This window comes from Primulina tabacum, chromosome 4 (assembly GCF_025594145.1).
Source record: "Primulina tabacum isolate GXHZ01 chromosome 4, ASM2559414v2, whole genome shotgun sequence".
In the NCBI taxonomy this organism is placed as follows: Eukaryota; Viridiplantae; Streptophyta; class Magnoliopsida; order Lamiales; family Gesneriaceae; genus Primulina; species Primulina tabacum.
Window position 1 is genome coordinate 43,219,484 of NC_134553.1, and position 19,330 is coordinate 43,238,813.

Here is a 19,330-nt window from a genome sequence, read left to right on the forward strand (position 1 = left end):
TATTACAAAGTATGTTAGAATTTATTTTAAAAAACGATTATTACGTTCTAATTAAGAAACAAATTCATACACTAAGTTTGTGTGTACTTGGTTTGAAGAGATTAATAATCCAATTCAATTAAATGGTTGGTTGCAATTTTGTTATATTGTTATTTATCACATCAATGAAATCATTGAATTAAAATTTTAATATTATCCTCGATATATTTTATTTATTTAAATTCATTAATTAATAACTAAAATTAATAAAATTGTAATTTATCATCTTATTTAAATTTAATCAATCAATCAATCAAACAAATATATTAAGGGTAAATTGTGTATCAGTACATTTGAAAAAGAAGTTGTGTTTTGATACGAATATAATTTTCAAAATGCCAAAATTGCCCTTCTTTCCTATTTGAGTTTAATTGATTTAATTGATCCCCGGGCTATCTCAAAATGGTATCAGAGCGAAATGTTAATTTATTTCAAACACAGATTTTATTATTACTAGTAACTAATTGTATGAGAAGGAGAATTTCGAAAAATTATGAATCCGAACTTAGGTTCGAGAAAAATAATTTACAAGATTTATTCCAATATTTTGGAATATAGACAAGTTAATCTAACTATTGTTAGATATCAAGAACAGAAAGAGAAGCATCAGCACCCTCAGGTAAACTCTCAGGTAAACTTATGATTCAAGCTAATAAGTTTTTGGAGATAGTACCAGACTCCTCTAATATCTCTTTAGATCTTAGAGAAATCCAGAAAACAGTACAAAATTATGGCAACATACTATATTTTGTACATCAACGAGTTGAAGAAATCCTTAAAAACCAAGAAGAAATTCTTGGAATATTAAAGGATATTCAAACAAGAATCCAGAAACTAGAACAACAATCAGGTTCTAGTAAAAGGACTTCAAGAGGATGGTTACCACCCTCATTCGGTACTGAACCCTTGTTACACCAACAAGGAAAGACCACAGTGTTGTCAAAACCTTTGACTGAAGAAGAAAAGATGATCAATCTAATCAATTCTATCTCAGAAAAGAAATTGATCTGATGACAACTTTAGAAAGGATTGGTCTGGAGGATCTACAAGAGCTTGCGGAATCTTTCGCAAATCTCAAAGTGGTAGATTTAAAGATGAACACACCACGAGGTGAAATACCTGCTATAACCTGGTCATCTACTCAGGAACCACCGAGGGAAAGTGTGGGATCTCAGAATGTAAACATGAGAGAATCTCAATCTGATTTCCATACTGGTGGAGGATCATACCCAGCGAGTACAATGACAAGGAGAAATCAAATTCCCCTTGCATCAAACACCCTACGGAAAGACTGTTTTAGATCCTATACATCCTTATGGGGTTATGCTTAACCTTGATGTATTAGATTTCAAAAACAGAGAAAATCTCATAGATGATTGGAAATCTGCTATGAGAATCGCAGCAGGAACACTTGATCTTAATAAAGAAGGATTCATTAAACTTTTAGAAATGAGTCTAATGGGATCAGTGAAGATTGCTTGGGACATGACTTCGTTAGAAATGAAAGAGTCAGTCCTGGCCGGAGAATCTCTGAGCGAGATAGCCGGAAAAATGACTACCCTATTTAAAGCACAATTTATAGGCGTAGACTATTTTAACAGTCAAGATACAGAGAAGAGGAAAAAATATACTCAGGCTCTGTATAGTCTTGAATTACACGATATATGTTTAGTAGATGAATACATTATGTTATTCACTAAATATCGATGGAATCCAGGAGTCGAAGAAGATATAGCTATGCAGCTTTTCTTCGCAAAAATGCCAAGCCCTTGGAGAGAAATGCTCATAAGAGAATACGTACCGGGCAATCCAGATACGCTGGCAAGAAGAGCCTCTTTCCTCAAAGGAAAGTTGGCAGAATGGTGCCATATGGCAGCATTACAAAAGAATTACAAACGCTTAAGGGGTATCAACAAAAGAACTCCTTTGTGTTGTAAGGAAAATGATCTTCCAACAATTATCGAAAGTAAACCACAGAAGCATAAGAGGAAAAGTTTTAGGACTCATCCTTATGCACGAAGTGGAAGAAGTTCTTGGAAACCAAGAACTGTATAGTCTAGACAGAAAGCCAGATCTTATAAATCTGGACAAAGAAGCGGACCATCGAGAAGTAGGATATCATCCCAAGCATCGAGTACATCTCGAAGCACAGGAAGAACACCTACGAAGAAAACTTTCAGAAGAGCTCATACTCGAACCAATGAAAGTTTCAAGGATTGCAATTGCTGGACATGTGGAGCAAGAGGTCATATCTCGACCAACTGTCCAGAAAATAAAACAAGATGTATTAAACGTTTCGATCCTACCCCGGATATTGAAGAAGCAGTTTATTACCAAGATCTTATTCAAGTATACCGATTTGAGGACATGGCCTCAGATGAGAGTATATATGAAGAAGAAGAAGTTCTAAGTCAAGGAGAATCCGATGGAACTGAATCGGAATCTGACTGAGGACGAGGTGTTTCGACACGAAACACATGAAGATTTGTCTGGGTTTTTTAGCCAAACAACAATCTCTAATAATATGGTCCAAAAGAGCATGAGAGAAAATCCTAGCTTACAGAGATATCAAGGATTCTCTGCAGGACAGGTAGAAAAGTTCTTAGGAAGTCTTAGCCTAAGAAACAGAAAGCATCATTTCATCTATAAAGTTTCCAGAAGGGAAATGACAATCCAATGGAACTTACGGGAAATAGAATGGAGATGCAGTTAATTCCTTCTGAAGAAATTAAGGAGGAATTACAAAAACTCAAGATAGAAGTAGCAAGGACTATGTCTTGGATTCATATTGGAGCAATCCAAATTATGATAAAGGCTACTTTCAAATAAGGAATAGATTCGCTTATTGATATTGCTATATGCGATAAAAGAATGGGGAATCTTCAAGATTCAGTACTGGGAACTATCTCAGGAAACCTCTGTGCAGGAAAGATTGTAGGAGTAATATATCCAAGGATAGCTTACAACCTGGCAGATCGAGATTTCAGCCGAGCCTTGACATTACATCAAAATTTCAAGGAAAAAAGGTTGATGAAAGAAGGTAATAGACCATACTCTATTACTTATCAAATTTCATATGCTCTATCTAATACACATCATTCTGAGTTGTTTATTAGAAACGAGTTTATTGAAATACCCGAGATATTCGGAAAAGTTGCTCAGGCGATTTATCCAGAAAGAATTGAGTTTCCTTTAATACAGGAAACATATATCCAAATACAAGACGAACCGATTCTACAAAGGAATCAAAGTCTTAGATTAGAGTCAAGAAGACTATCTTTTCAAGGAGATAGAATTACGAGTTACAGGTGGGGAAGAATACTTGTTATAGAAACCCAACAGGAGCCAAAAAGTTTTTCTACAATGGGAAAATTTAGATGCCCATAAGGATGGAAGGAAGTTGAAATAGTATTTGATATTACAAAGCAAAGGAATCAATTTCCTTGTAATTCAATATACTATTTAGAACAACCAATGATAGGAACTTACCAAGGACTGATTAATATCGGAGAATTAGAAGTTCTTATTCAAGGAATTCCAGGGAAAGAATCAGATAGACTGATTCTTGGACTAGAGTTTCTCGAGGAACACAAACCTTGGAAACGTCTAGAGTATGGAATGGAGTTTATGGCAAATGATAAGATGTGGAAAATCCAATGACCACAAGCCCATTCTCCATATACATTCCGGTAGGAATGTTGTATGAACAATATAAGGCAGAATATTTTGCTGCTTATATTGATTCAGGTGCTGGAATATGTACAGCAAAACGAGGAGTTTTTCCAAATAATTTAGAAGAAGAACTACCAAAGATTGCTGGAAAAGATTTCTCCAGAAGAATCTTAATCTTATGTAAAGGGATTAAGATGACTGAAATAATGATTGGAGGTGCTGGACTAAACACCTTGGTACAAGGTTAAAACACCACCAATTTATTTTCATGATACAGGAGCTGACATTTTGTTAGGAAATAATTTCCTACAGATGTTCAAGTCCTATACTCAAGAAAATGAGACTAGAAGATTAGTGTTCACAACACCCTGTGATCACAAAATCATAGTCCAGAGACTACGAGAGGCATTTTACAGAAAATTGTCAATCCAGTTTCGCAGCAAGCGTGGTGATTCAGGACAACTTCTGAACCCAAAAATGAAGGATTCTAGACGGTTTGGAGAAACAATGCTCCAGCTAAGAGCAGATTAAGTACTCCAACCAGAAGATATAGAGTGCCATAAGATAACTCTACAAACAAATGAAGTAGAGTTCGAATATAAGGTATCACTGGAAGATATCAAGAAGAGGATCAAAGAAAATTACAATGAAAATCCCTTGGCATGGTGGAACAGAAATCCACTCAAAGCTTGCCTCAAGATTAAGGAAGGCAAAGAGTATGAATTTGTCCTGTTGCATACGCAACGCCAAGATATTCTCTAAGTTCGATTGCAAGTCTGGATTCTACCAAATTCGGATGCAGGAAGAAAGCAAGAAATTCACAGCTTTCTCCACACCTCAAGGACATTATATTTGGGAAGTGTTATCAATGGGATTGACTAATTCACCCTAGATATTTTGAAGGAAAATGGATAATTTTTTTAAAGATTATTTTAAATTTATATTTGTTTATATTGACGATGTCTTGATAGCATCTAGAAATATGGATGAACATGTTAAACACTTAGAAAGAAGGACTGGTTTTATCTGAAAAGAAAGCAGTCATTGCTACAAGAAAGATTGAATTCCTCGGAATTGAAATCGATGAGTCATGAATAATTCTGCAAGAACACATAGTGGAAAAGGTGCAGAATTTTCCAGAAAATCTCAAAGACAAGAAGCAACTTCAAAGTTTCTTAGGAGTTGTTAATTTTGCTGGAATGTTAATCAAAAACCTAGCAAAACATAGGAAAGTGTTCAGTCCATTATTGAAAAAAGATGCAAGATTTATATGGACAAAAGAATACACGGAAGGACTTATCCATTTAAAGGAGGTTTGTAAAAATCTTCCAAAAATGGCTATTCCTCAAGACGAAGATGATCTGGTATTGTATACCGATGCTAGTGATCATTGGTGGGCAGCAGTTCTTACTAAGCTCATTACTAAGCTCACACCAGATGGAGAACAACCATGCAGATACTGCAGTGGATTATTCTCAGATGCAGAAGCCATTAGATGGCTTATCAATGAAAAGGAATTTTATGCAGTAAAAAGGACTTTTGAAAAATGATCATTATTTTTACTTGCAAAGAAATTTACTTTGAAAGTTGATAACACACAGGTAAAAGCTTTCTTAAGAAATAGGATTGAGTCTAAACCTGAGAAAGCCAGATTATTAAGATGGAAAGCACTATGTTAGAATTATATTTTTGATATTATGATAATAAAATCTCATGAAAATATTCTTGCAGATTTTTTAACAAGAGATGGACAGCATTGACATTGATGCTATTATCAAGATGCAGAGGCATTTGAGGGAACACCTTGAAATGCTTCAAACCGAGTTCAACAAGTTGGTCGTTAACGCAGAAATTGCGGGAAGGCTACAACAAGCTGATAAGAGAATTGTCTCTGATCGAAGTACATGTTGTTTACAGGCATATACTCAGTTATGGTCTGTAATGCAAAGGCCTATCCTCCAAGGCATTGAGAAGCCATTGGTTTCCCAGATGGAGAGTTTTCGAGTACAGAACTTATACATGTAGCGGGGGATTCAAATACCCCTTGCACGAGTGTTAAGTCGGGATCATTACCAGATGTGTCGGCTGAAACAAAAATTGAGACTCGTGATCCTTATCTTGAGTCTTCAAGTCAACCCTTCACCTCGGGGATTGAAGAGGGAGAGATCAACCTTAGGCCTGGTACTGACAAAGACAAATCTAAGGTTGGTACTAATGAAATTGCTATTTCTTCATTTAGGTTTACCAACAAAATTGAGAGAAATTAAAAACAAGAATTGACATTAACCCAGCTACCAATAGGGTTGATGTTTCAGGGAAATATCCAAGGGTATGGGATGAAACCAAATTCATATCCAAAGGAGGTCAAGGCATGGTATGAATTTGGGGCTCTTGTCTCAGTTTATACTACATCACCAAGCTTTCCGGAAATTTGAGGACTACCAAAATGGATCCAAGAAGTTGTTCACGAAACTTGGGCGAATAATGATTATTTGTCCAGAGGAGATGTTTTGGAGCTATACTTTTTCAGTGCAGCACCAGAACCAGCAGGGAAAGGTTCTCACGAAGCCTTTCATTTCATTAAATTAAGGAGGCCGGATACAAATGTTCAAAAATTTATCAAGGACACTCCGACAGAAGAAACACCCCTGGTTGCTTCAATTTCTGAAGACGATATGTCTACCAGAAGAGCTTGGGGTCTATGGTTCTGTCTCACTGAGATGGACAAAGTCAAGTTTCCGTTCAAATTTTATAATCATTCAGTGAACGGATCATTCTTGTTAAATACCATGACATGAAAAACAACAAGCTTTGCAGAAGATTTATTCGAGAAAAAGAGAAATCTTTTGTGGAACTGCAAGCTGCCGGCTAGTAAAGAAACTCGCCGAAAATTCTGTAACATGGCACATATAGGAAGATGGTCAGAAAACATCTGCCTTGAATGCCAAAACCAGAAGGAACCAGAATTCAGGTAAAGGATTCAAACCGAGATATGATCGAAAACACTTTACCGACACAAGCACAAGTGGGGATGGACCACATTCACGTTTTCCTCGAGGACACCGAAATCCAAAGATTCCTCGACAAAGTTAAAAGGAACATGTGACCAAACCCATTAACAAAAGAAGGACCACCATGTAAATGGAAGGACAAGGACCACCAATAATGGGTGGAAAATGACAAGGATCATTGAATACCTAATTTAAAAAAGGAATCCAATGAATAAAAGCAAGACAACTGGTCCCGAAATTTTCATCTCTAAAAAATGACAAATTGGAACCAGTGAATCACACCAGACTTAAACCAAAACTAGAAACAAAAAAAAATGTATTTTTCATATCTCAAAGTTTCTAGAAGAAGGATTAAGGCAACAAGATGATGCATATAAATTATTTATGCAGGCAGATAAAAATTCAAGAAAGAACTGTTTCTAGATTAATGATCTAGAAGAAGACAAATCAAGAAAGGTGGAAGGGACCATCCCAATGGACCACTCAACCACGATCTCAATGGACCACTCAACCACTATATGGTCCCCAAGCAAGCTGTTAAGGCTTATGAAGATTTGAAGTCCGTGTTTCAAATCCGAAGGAGCCTTCTATAAATAACGATGCAGAAGGAAGATGAAGGCATCGATCAACCTCTTCATTTTTCTTCAAATCATTTGTAATAATTTTCTTTCAAGTATATGTGTGTAGTGAGTTCAGCTACTATTAGTAGCTAAACAAGTTTCTCCTCCTCTACAGGAGGTTACTATGTAATAAATATATTTTGTGTTTGAATAAAAGAGATCTTTGCTCTCGCCCCTCTTATGTATTATTTTAAAATTTTATTTTTTATTGTAGACTCTAAGGTAGGAAACGAATTAGAGTTGTGCCTAGTGCTACTGAAGGAATCTGCGTCTGTAACCATCGGTTGCGATCGTGTGGTTGGACTGTGAGGAGCAGTTCGTAAAATACAGTGGATATAACCTGGTGGTACTCCGGTCAAAAAGATAAAAGATTTAATTTATTTTACGGAAGCATGATGGGCCATTATTTAAAAAGAAAATCAATTAGTTAAAAATGGAGATTGAGGGGTATTTTGGGAAATGAGGTATCAAAACCAAATTTAATAAAAAAGGGGTACTGAATCACAAGTTGCCCATATATTAATATGTATTCATTCAAATTCAAATTCAAATATTTTAATAACTCACAAAATTATTTATCTATTAAATGAGTAAGAATATTGTGAGACGGTCTCACGAATCTTTATCTGTGAAACAGATCAATCCTACCGATATTTACAATAAAAAGTAATATTTTTAGCATAAAAAGTCATACTTTTTCATTGATGACCCAAATAAGATATACGTCTCACAAAATACGACCCGTGAGGCCGTATCACACAAATTTTTTCGCCCTATTAAATTTCATCAACACAACTAAATACGCCTAAAAGGTGAAAATTTCTCATTAATTTAGCCGACAATGCATTCGTGTTGAATGTGCCATTTGCAAGAGTGTCGATTATTAGTGAAAACCCCGCTTTGAAACTTCCGAAACCAAATAACATAGTACTACTTCAAAATTTTATCTGTACTTTTTTTCGCAATTTTTTAAAAATAGTTAATAAATTAAATTATCAGTTTACATCAAAAAATTTATATTTACCTAAACATAAAGTAAATAAAATTGAATTTGTGTAAAAAGAATACACAGCTAAGATTAAAATTTGACGAGAAGTCCAAAATCACAAAATGACCAAACATATAGGTCCAAAAATTTATTCTTTATATATATATATATGTTATATTTACAATATATTAATTTCAGGCTGTGGCTGTCTAGTGAATTTTTTTCAATCCCCAAAATGCCTCTTGTTTTTGGTATGTTAAATTAATTTTATGTACAAATATTTTTTTCTAAAAAATTATTAACAATCAGAAAATTTTTATTTTATTTAACAAGACTTTTTATATATAAAATAAATGGCTGTGATCTTATTACTTTATACTATATGTTGGGTCTAATGGCTAATAGAGACAAGTTTCTTGGTATGTTTTTTAGAATCCCAAAAATACCTTGTATGTTTTAGCAAGAAAATTTAAATTTATAAAAAGAATTTAAAAAAACTTATTAATAAATAGATAATTTTAAATTTGATTTTAATTTTCCAAATTTAATTTCTAATTTTTTTTAACTATACTACTTAGATAAATAAATAAAAAATCGACTTTACGTTTACAGACGTTAGTGTGTGTATAATATATATATATAAACAGAAATTTTTCCACTCAAACATAATCCATTAAACTTCAAAATTTTATGTACTTGCTACTGAGACTTTATTATCACTCTTAAATAAACGTGGTTACTAATGAAGGTAATATTTAAGTTAGAATTTATCACAAATTGCTGCAATTTGTATTTAAAAGAGATGGGGTTTTTTAATTAATTATTCCTGAATAACTAAGTTTTCCATTTTTCTGCATAAAAATTTATACTCTCGCCTCTTATATTTAAAAAAAAAATTCAGAATTTTAATTTATGTCCTTCCAAATCTGTCAATATTTTTATATATTATATGTGAAATTTGTATCTTGAGTTGGGTGAAATTTTTTAGGTTAAACGTGCATGAGTGAGAGTGGTACTTGGATGATTAACCTTCTATGAAGTTCTCGTGCATCAAGCTGCTGACGTCGCACTAATTGATCTGGTTGGCTTGTTGGACCATAAAAGAGTGTTACCAGAATTTAACGGGTAATATTGTCACTGCTGGAAAAAGGGCTGACTGTAGGGAAATGGTAATACTAATCTCTAAGAGATATGAGACAGTAACATCAGACATACACGCACCTCCTAAGAATCATGACTCTAATAGCTCGACCCATTAGCACATAAGTAGGTGCAATATGTGCTACGACAAATATAAGAAAATAAAGTTGTGTCTTGGCTAATAGCTATAGCTTTTGGCCTAGAGATAAGTGTTTGATCATAACAATTGATATCAGAGAGAAATTAATGAGTTCAAGTTTTCCAAGAAGATATTTCTATACATCTTGAGGGGAATGTTGGGTTAAACGTGCATGAATGAGAGCGGTATTGGGATGGATAACCTCCTGGGAAAGTTTTCGTGCGTCAAACTACTGATACTGTACCGCTTGATCTGGTTATCTAGGAGACTCGGAAAATAGTAACGCCATATTTTAACAAGTACTATAGTTTCTGCTGGAGATAGAGCCGACAATAGGAAAAAGACTTATTGATCTCTTTCGAATATGGGACAGCACCACCAGATAGGACATGCACCTCTCTGAACTCATTGACCTAACATCCTGACCCATTAGTACCCAAGTAGGTGAGCTCTGTACTGCGACAAATATAAAGAAATAAAAATACACATTAACTAACAATTATAGTTTGTTAGGATCGGTTAGGGGAATCACCGTTGAGCTACGATAGCTCGGTTCTTGAAATATTGAACATCGATGAATTAAATCGAGTTTGGTGTTCAAACCAAGCGAAAAATACTCGAAATAATCCTTCGTAGAAACTGATTAAATATTTTGTAAAGCATTTAAAATATATGCAAGTTGAATGAGTAAAAATATTTTGGTTGAAGAATTTTATCAAACACTTGTATGCAATATTTTGGTATTTGAAGAACACATAAAATGCTTCAACAATGCATCTTTAAAACTAATGGAAATGTTAAGTAAATGCAATAAACAAATAGACACGAATTTGTTTATGGATGTTCGGAGATTTCAAACACTCCTACGTCACCCCTTCTTCCCCTTGGGAAGGATCCACTAGAAGACTTTGATTTATACAACTACTTGTACAAACCCATTCCGGAAGGGCAGCACCCAACTAGAACTCCTATCACTCAAGATTGTAGGCAGCACCTCACAATCAGCATATTGTTTAATGTCTCATATGCAAAGACTACATACACAAGTTTATTGTCTTTGTGCAAGACTCACTCAACTACTCTTTGAAGTTCAACTCTCTTGTATATGTGTGAGTGATTGTGTGTAAAGAATTTATCATTTACAGTGTATATCTCAAATGTATCCTCACACAAGGGCTTGTGCTCTCAACTAGCTGATATCTTTATGCTAACTGCCCATAGCTTTGAATCCACTTCAAAAGCTCTTGTTTGATCTTCAATATGTTGTATTTATAGGCTCTAACACTGATATATACGGTAGACACAAGAATATGACCGTTGGAAAGTTTCTGTACTGTTTCTGGAATTGCAACGGTCAAATTCGTCTTGCTGGACATTTTCTCGACTGGTCAACTCTGGTCAACTGATCAACTCTAGTCAACTGGTCAACTCTAGTCAACTCAACTGGTCGTTCAGTTCAACTGGTCAGCAACTGGTTCAGTTCAGTTGGTCAACTGCTGGTTCAGTTCAGTTCAGTTCAGTTCAGCTAGTGTGCTGAAATCAGCCTAGCTGATTTCAGTTTGTGCAGAACCAGTAGCTTCATCGTCATTTATCAGAATCTTAAGCTTCGATTCAGACTTTGACTTTTGAAAGTGATTTGTAGATATTTGTCTTATCTTTCCAACGCATACTGAATCGCTTCGTTTCAATAACCGAGCTGAGAGATATGACCAAAATACCGCAGCTGCTCAAACCCAACTGATTGCTGTTTTCGTGTTATCAGTTTGTTAATTAAGCGATCAGTTAGACCATGATAAATTCCGATTTTTCCCAACTGACGTGAAATACAATTTGTCCCAAATTGAGTTTTCTAATCATTCCAATTGGCGGATTGTCATTTGGATAATCCAGTTGAAGAGATATCATCAAAATACCTAAGCTCGCCAGAAATTCAGTTTGTGCAAAATTCAGTTTCAGCTTGCTTCTTGTGTTTGCAACTTCACACTTGAGTAAATATGTTAGAAACACAATAACAGGTTTTGTTAACATCAAAATCAAGATTGCGAACTTGAAAAGTTCCAACAATATCCCCCTTTTTTATGATCACAAAACTTGGATAAACAATCAACTCAACTAACATATTTCTCCCCCTTTTTGTGTGAATCAAAAAGTCATATTTTCAAAACATTTTAAACAAAATTTTCTCCCCCTCAATATTTAAAAATAATAACTCCAATAAAATTACAATGAGTTCTCCCCCTATATTTTTGAAATTTTGAAAATTATAAAAGAAGAAGGATAACTAACCAATTTTCTCCATGGCTCATTTTCTGCTGCAGCACATATGCTCTGCCTTCAACGAATAAATTGTATTTTCTCGGGCATAATTAGGCTGCAAATTTTATACCGTTGTCAACCTCTATGAGTCTAGTTTGCAACGCAAAAAACGGTTTGTCATTTGGACACTCGAGCAAGGAGATATGCCATTTTTCCCACGGTTGCTGCAAGCTGCGCGAAAATTATGTTTTGCATATATATGTGAAAAATCTGAAATTTTCGAATTTTAAACATCAAAATCAGTTTCAATGTTCTTTCAAGAACACCCGCTCTGATACCACTTGATAGGATCGATTAACGTATCAAGAGTGTTTAGAAGGGGGGGTTGAATAAACACTCACAATTAAAACTGATCTTTTCGAATTTTGAGTTCAGTATGGTGACAAACTGATTCTCGGAGTCTTGTTGGTCAATGACAATCAGTTAAACAAAAGTAGTTGCGGAAAAATAACTGACTGAAAGATAGAATACGAAACTGAAATAAAGTAGGCAAGAGTTGTTTCTGGATGTTCAAATACAAGAATTGTACTGACCCACTTCAGTTTGGACTTAACACTGCCAAAACTGAAACTCTTAGTTTAACAGGATGTTCTCAGTGCGTAACTGATCTTAGTACTATCAAATTTCAACGATTTTAACAACTTGCTAGTGAGCTCAAATTGTAGCCTTAACTGCTACGAATTTATCAAATAAGAGTGAGCTGAGATTTTGACAGAGTGACAGCAAGCTTTTGATTAGAATAATCTCGTTATATTTTTAGCTGTTCTTCAGTTATATTTATAAGATTCCCTTCCAACGGTAACTTGAGGTGAATTTGAATCTTTGTATCCGTTGAATTCTTCTTGATTATTCCTTGGGCATTGTTTGCTTCATTTATCGTGATGTGGCCTCTTAATTGCTTTCGCCGAAATGCGTTGTTCCAAGTGCGTCGTTCCACATTCTCGATATGCTGCGAGCTACGTGAAAGGGCTGCAGGGCAACGCAGCAGGTAACAACTTGAAGGTTGCATCCTACTGCAAGCACTACACTGCTTATGATCTCGATGGGTGGAAATGGAATGGCAAATATCGTTTTCATTTCAATGCATTGGTATGTAAATCCTCAATTTTTTAAACAGTTGGATCTCGGTTTTCTACGTGCCCAAACGCAGCGAAAATTTTAAAAAAAATTTAGATCTTGACTTTCAAGATCCTTTTGGACACTCATATAGTTTTTACAATTAAACATTTATACGAAGTAAATCATCATACCTTTGATGAATAGATCAATAGGCTCCAACTATTCTGGAGTTAGCAGAGATAGCTCTTGATGAATTTCCTACGAACTTTCTTCAGATCTCCTTTGTGTATTCTCCTAATCAGGTCCACGACCAGATGATTTATTCCTCTTCCAAATTGCACTAGAAAATTTGAAAGAGTTTTAACGTTGGAGAGTAAAATTAGAGAGACGGCTCAAAACCTAAACTTGATTTAGGGTGGCCAAAAATTTGAGGAGAAGGGAGGCCAAGTTTTCGAAAATTGTGAGGTTGGAGACTAGGATTATGGCTTGATTACTCTTATTTATAATTAATCCATGACCTTGATACAAATAATTAACATTAATCTCCTTGACTAATTAATTGGGCTAGTTCAACTAGTTTAGTTAATTAATCAAAGTCCATTAAGAACTTTAATTATGTAGTATGTTGGACTTGTACTCCTACAAGTCCATTAAACATATTTCCTACCAATTTTAATTTAATATTTAATAAACTCAACTTTTGAGTTTAATAAATTAAATCAATTATAAATTCAACATTTGAATTTATTATTTAAATTATAAATTCAACTCCTTGAATTTTATCACCTCCAAAATTTAATAAATTAAATTCTCAAATTTTATAAATTCAACTCCTTGAATTTATTCTCCCAAAATTTAATTATCATAAATTCAACTCCTTGAATTTACTATATCATAATATAAATTCAACTTCTTGAATTTATTCTTTCAACGGGAACAAACGATCCAGTACTTGTGTGACCCTCAATGGTTCAGGGATACAGCTAGCCGTAAGTTCACAACTCTTTGTGATTCAGGACATAATCCTTTATACGGGCTTACCCTTATTTGCCCCATTCTATATATCAACAATTGTTCATGAGAATGTCAGAAATCATATTTCTGATTAAACCCATCGAATCATGGTAAGAGCGTCTAGTAGCATCGCCCCATGATTCCCTAGGTATCACTGATAGTGCCTAAGAGAACCCGTCGATTATGATTAACGTACAGTACGGTCCCTTCATCTCATATATCTCGATCGAATCTGAAACCATTGGTTCATCGAGGGTTGCATAATAATTCGATAACTATGTGATAAATATAAATAGTAGCATCGCATGTACTATTGGAGAACTCTTTCTCTAACGTACATCTCATACTCTGGTCAGAGATTCTACGCACTATTATTTCATCAGATCACATAGGATATCCACACCCATAGGTGACCGGTGAATCCCCGACTACAATGCACCGGCTCCTATATGTGTCGCAACTGTATCTAACCTCGCCACTTGATAACTCTCCTGGAGCCGGTAAACGAGTCAAAGCACAGCCCTAGCATATAGAGCCTTGATGTTGTCCCGGGTCGTAAGGACTAATGGTGTACAATCATAACCACGAACTTATCCTCTCGATGAATGATAACCACTTGGAAAGTTCGAAGGAGGGTTGTTCGTTATAATCATCATATGACTACCCATCTGCATGTTTGGACGTCTCTATGCCCTTACCAAGAAACGCAGTACACAACATCACAGATGCTAGTCTCGAGCTCAAACGACCTTTATCCATGTTTTAGGCGGCTGAATCGACTAGGAACGAATTTAGATCATACAGTGTTTACAAACGAGTTTCAACATCGAATTACAATTCATTTGTATTAAAGTATAATCAAGGTCTTTATCTTTGTTTGATAACATGGGTATACAGATAAAGAAATAACAAACCATGAAATAATGAATTATATTAAAATAAAGATTGTTTATTACAACTGAGTCAGTAAAATCCCTAGCCAACAGTTGGCTTGCAGGGCATCTACTCTAACAATCTCTCACTTGCCCTAGAGCCAACTACCCATAAACTTTAATCTCATTGCTTCGCGATGCTTTTCAAACAATGGTCCTGGTAAGGGCTTTGTAAGTGGATCAGCAACATTATCTGCAGAGGAGACTCTTTCAACTGATATATCACCTCTTCCCACAATCTCCTGGATGATGTGGAACTTCCTCGGTACATGTTTGGATCGCTGATGAGACCTTGGTTCCTTTGCTTGCGCAACGGCACCAGTGTTGTCGCAGTACACCGGGACTGGATCAACTCCATTAGGAATAACGCCCAACTCTTGGAAAAAATTTCTCATCCAAACTACCTCTTTAGCTACAGCAGATGCAACAATGTACTCAGCTTCAGTGGTGGAATCCGCAACGGTGTCTTACTTGGAACTTTTCCAAGAGACAGCCGCACCATTAAGCATGAATACAAAACCAGTGGTCGATTTCGAATCATCTACATCACATTGAAAGCTAGAATCAGTGTAGCCTTCCAATTTTAATTCTCCACCACCATAGACCATGAACAAGTTCTTAGTCCCTCTCAAGTACTTAAGAATATCTTTCACGGTCTTCCAATGCATTGGACCAGGGTTCGCCTGATATCTGCTTGTAACACTCAGAGCGTAAGCAACATCGGATGTGTCGATATCATACCATACATGATACTACCAATGGCTGACGCATATGGAATACGTGTCATCATCTCTATCTCTTCATCAGTTTTTGGACACATAGGCTTTAGATAGAGTAACACCATGACCATTGGTAAGTATCCTCTCTTGGACTCTTCCATAGAGAATCGCTTCAGAGTGGCATTGATATAAGTGGCTTGGGTGAGTCCTAGCATCCTTCTTGATCTATCTTTATAGATTTGTATTCCTAATACATAGGATGCTTCACCCATGTATTTCATGGAGAATTTACTTGCTAACCATACTTTAGTCGATTGCAGTAATCCTACATCATTCCCAATGAGTATGATGTCATCGACATAAAGTACTAGGAATGTCACTGCACTCCCACTAACTTTCTTGTACACGCATGGTTCCTCAGGATTCTTAACAAAACCAAACTCTTTGATAGTGCTATCAAATCTGAGGTTCCAACTCCTTGATGCCTGCTTGAGACCATATATTGATCTCTGAAGTTTGCATACCTTATGCTCACTTCCTACTGATGTGTGTTCCTCAGGTTGAGACATTAAATTTCTTCTTTGATGTCTCCATTGAGGAATACAGTCTTTACATCCATTTGTCATATCTCATAGTCATAACATGCTGCTATGGCCAATAGTATTATAATGGACTTAAACATAGCAACTGGTGAAAAAGTTTCCTCATAGTCAATTCCTTGCCTTTGAGTATAACCTTTTGCAATCAGTCTTGCTTTGAAGGTCACTACCTTCCCATCCGCCCTTAGCTTTCTTTTGTAGATCCATTTGTATCATATGAGAACGATTCCCTCAGGTGGATCCACCAATGTCCAGACTTGGTTTGAATACATAGAGTCTATTTCAGACTGCATGGCTTCAAGCCATTTGGTTGAATCAGTATCAGATATTGCTTCTTTGAAATTCATTGGATTACATCCAACACAATGCTCATCACGCCTTTGTTCATGAAGAAGCGTATATCTTGCAGGTGGTCTAATAACCTTATCAGACCTTCTAGGAGCTTGTACTTCAACTACTGGTTCTTGGAAAATGGGTTCGACTTCTATAGTTGAGGGAGTATTTTGAATTTCTTCAAGTTCTATCATCTTGCCTTTTCTATTTAATAGAAATTCCTTTTTCAAAAAGGTGGCATTCTTGAAACAAACACTTATACTTCATTGGGATGATAGAAATAATATCTAATAGAATTCTTTGGATATCCTACAAAGTAGCACAAAGTGGATCTACTATCCAATTTGCCTCCCACTGTCTACTTCACGTAAGCAGGACATCCCCATATTCTCATGTAAGAATATTTGGGATTTTTTCCCATCCATATCTCTTATGGTGTTTTATCAACTGCTTTAGTATGGACATTATTCAACAACATTGCCGTAGTTTCGAGCACAAAGCCCCAAAACAATGTAGGCAATTCAGTGAATCCTATCATGGATTGAACCATGTCCATCAAGGTTCGATTTCGACGTTTAGAAACATCATTCAATTGTGGTGTTGCTGGTGGAGTCCACTGTGAGAGAATCTCATTCTCTTTTAGTTAACCCAAAAATTCAGCACTTAAGTATTCTCCACCTCGATCTGATTGAAATGCCTTAATACTTCTTTCTAGCTGATTTTCTACTTCAGATCTGAATTCTTTAAACTTTTCAAATGCTTCAGATTTGTGTTTCATCAAACAAACATACACATACCTCGAATGATCATCGATAAAGGTAATGAAGTAGGAATGCCCAAATTTTGTGCTAACACTTAGCGGTCCACAAACGTCCGTGTGGATCAAATCCAGTAGACCATATGCACGTTCCATGTTTCCATTGAATTGAGTCTTAGTCATCTTTCCTTTTAGACAGGACTCACAAGTAGATAGAGAATTTATGTCTGACAAGTCAAACATGCCTTCTCCTACTAGCTTGTGCATTCTTCTTTGGGAAATATGACCTAGTCTAGCGTGACGTATTTGTGCGGGATTTGGATCTTCTATTTTTCTTTTGTTTGTTGTTGTTTTCGTATGCGCTTGGACATTATTTAACGGAATATCTTTTAATTTTAAGTTATAGAGATCATTTGTTAATTCTCCATTTTCAATCAAACATTCATTCTTGATAAATTGCAAACACCTTTAGCAAAAACACAAGAATAAACATCCCTATCAAGCATAGAAATAGAAAATATTTTTAACCAATTCAGGAACAAATAAAACGTCTCTAAAAAACAACTTAAAATTATTTTCCAAAATTAAAGTAACGTCTCCAATGGCAGTGGTAGCAACTCTTGTTCAATTTCCTAGTCTTAGAAAGGTCGCACCATCTCTAAGCCTCTTGCTTCTTCTCATCACCTGCAAATCATTGCATAGATGAGAACTACATCCGTTATCTAATACCCAAGAAGAGGAATTAATAGAAACATTAACTTCAATATAAAATATACCATGGCCAGAACGCTTCTGGGCAAGATACTCCTCGCAATTACGCCTCCAATGTCCAGGCTTGTTGCAGTGGAAACAGATTTGTTCTGACTTATCAGGCTTTGTGGCCCTGGATTTGGTTTCTTGTATGGCTTCTTGTTGGGCTTGTTCTTCTTCAGACGGGCAGAATGCTTCTTTCCTTTATTTGGGGTTCCTCTTTTTGTACCGGACGAAGAACCCACTAGAAGAACATGCTTTTCCTTTTTAATTGTGGCCTCATAATTAGTAAGCATATTAACCAACTCTTCAAGGGTGGCCTCAAGCTTGTTCATATTAAAATTAACCCCAAATCCATCGAACGAGGCAGCCAAAGACAGCAAGAGAATATCAGTCGAGAGCTCACTAGGAATAACTAGGTCAAGCCCCACCAACTTCTCGATGAGCCCAATCATCCAAACACCATGCTCATGGACCGAAGTCTCATCTCGCAAGCGTGTAGTCATGAGTTATTTCACAGTAGCATGTCTCTCTGAACGAGTTCGTACAACATACAATTCTTTCAGATGAAGGTGAATGTCAGCAGCATTCACCGCCTCCTCGAACCTCCTCTGAAGTTCATTCGACATAGAAGCCAACATGTAGCTCTTAGCTTGAAGATCATGGTCCCACCATTTCTCAAGCTTAGCTAACTCAGTCCTACTGATATTAGGAGCCGCCTCCTTTGGTGGCTTCTTATCAAGCACATACGCAATCCTTTCGGAGTTCAGAACAATCTTTAAATTTCGAAACCGGTCATGATAGTTAGGGCTAGTCAATTTGTTTTGATCGAGAATGATTGAAAGCTGGTTACGAGTAGACATCGTAAATATACTGAAAATGAAAACAGATAATGGTTACTAATAATTGTAAAATAATTCTAAGATATAAAATATGGATTTTATTTTATAAATTCCCCTCCCACTATTTTGACATTTCCACCACCCTCTGATGAAAAAGGAAAATCGTACTTCCTTAGTGGGCACATAGAGTCCAATTAGCCAATTATATTCCCGAATAATATCAATCAATTATAATTTCTAAAAGGTAGAATCCAATTGCATCCCTATGCAACATCAGCGTGTTTTGCCTCAGGTTTAATAAGGACCTAATAATATGACGCCGTTTATTTTCACGTGTCAAACCAACCCATCAATATTGAATTGTAGTGGACGGTCGCCATGAGTTCTCCCAATAATATGA

The 19,330-nt window shown here is 35.8% G+C and overlaps 1 protein-coding gene across 1 annotated transcript; it reads right to left on the bottom strand.

The window, feature by feature from the left end:
* Nucleotides 1-18,597: 18,597 nt before the first annotated feature.
* LOC142542009 (uncharacterized) lies at nucleotides 18,598-18,951 on the bottom strand. The gene has a single exon (XM_075648458.1). The coding sequence runs from the start codon at nucleotides 18,949-18,951 to the stop codon at nucleotides 18,598-18,600; it is 354 nt and encodes a 117-aa protein (XP_075504573.1).
* Nucleotides 18,952-19,330: the final 379 nt, after the last annotated feature.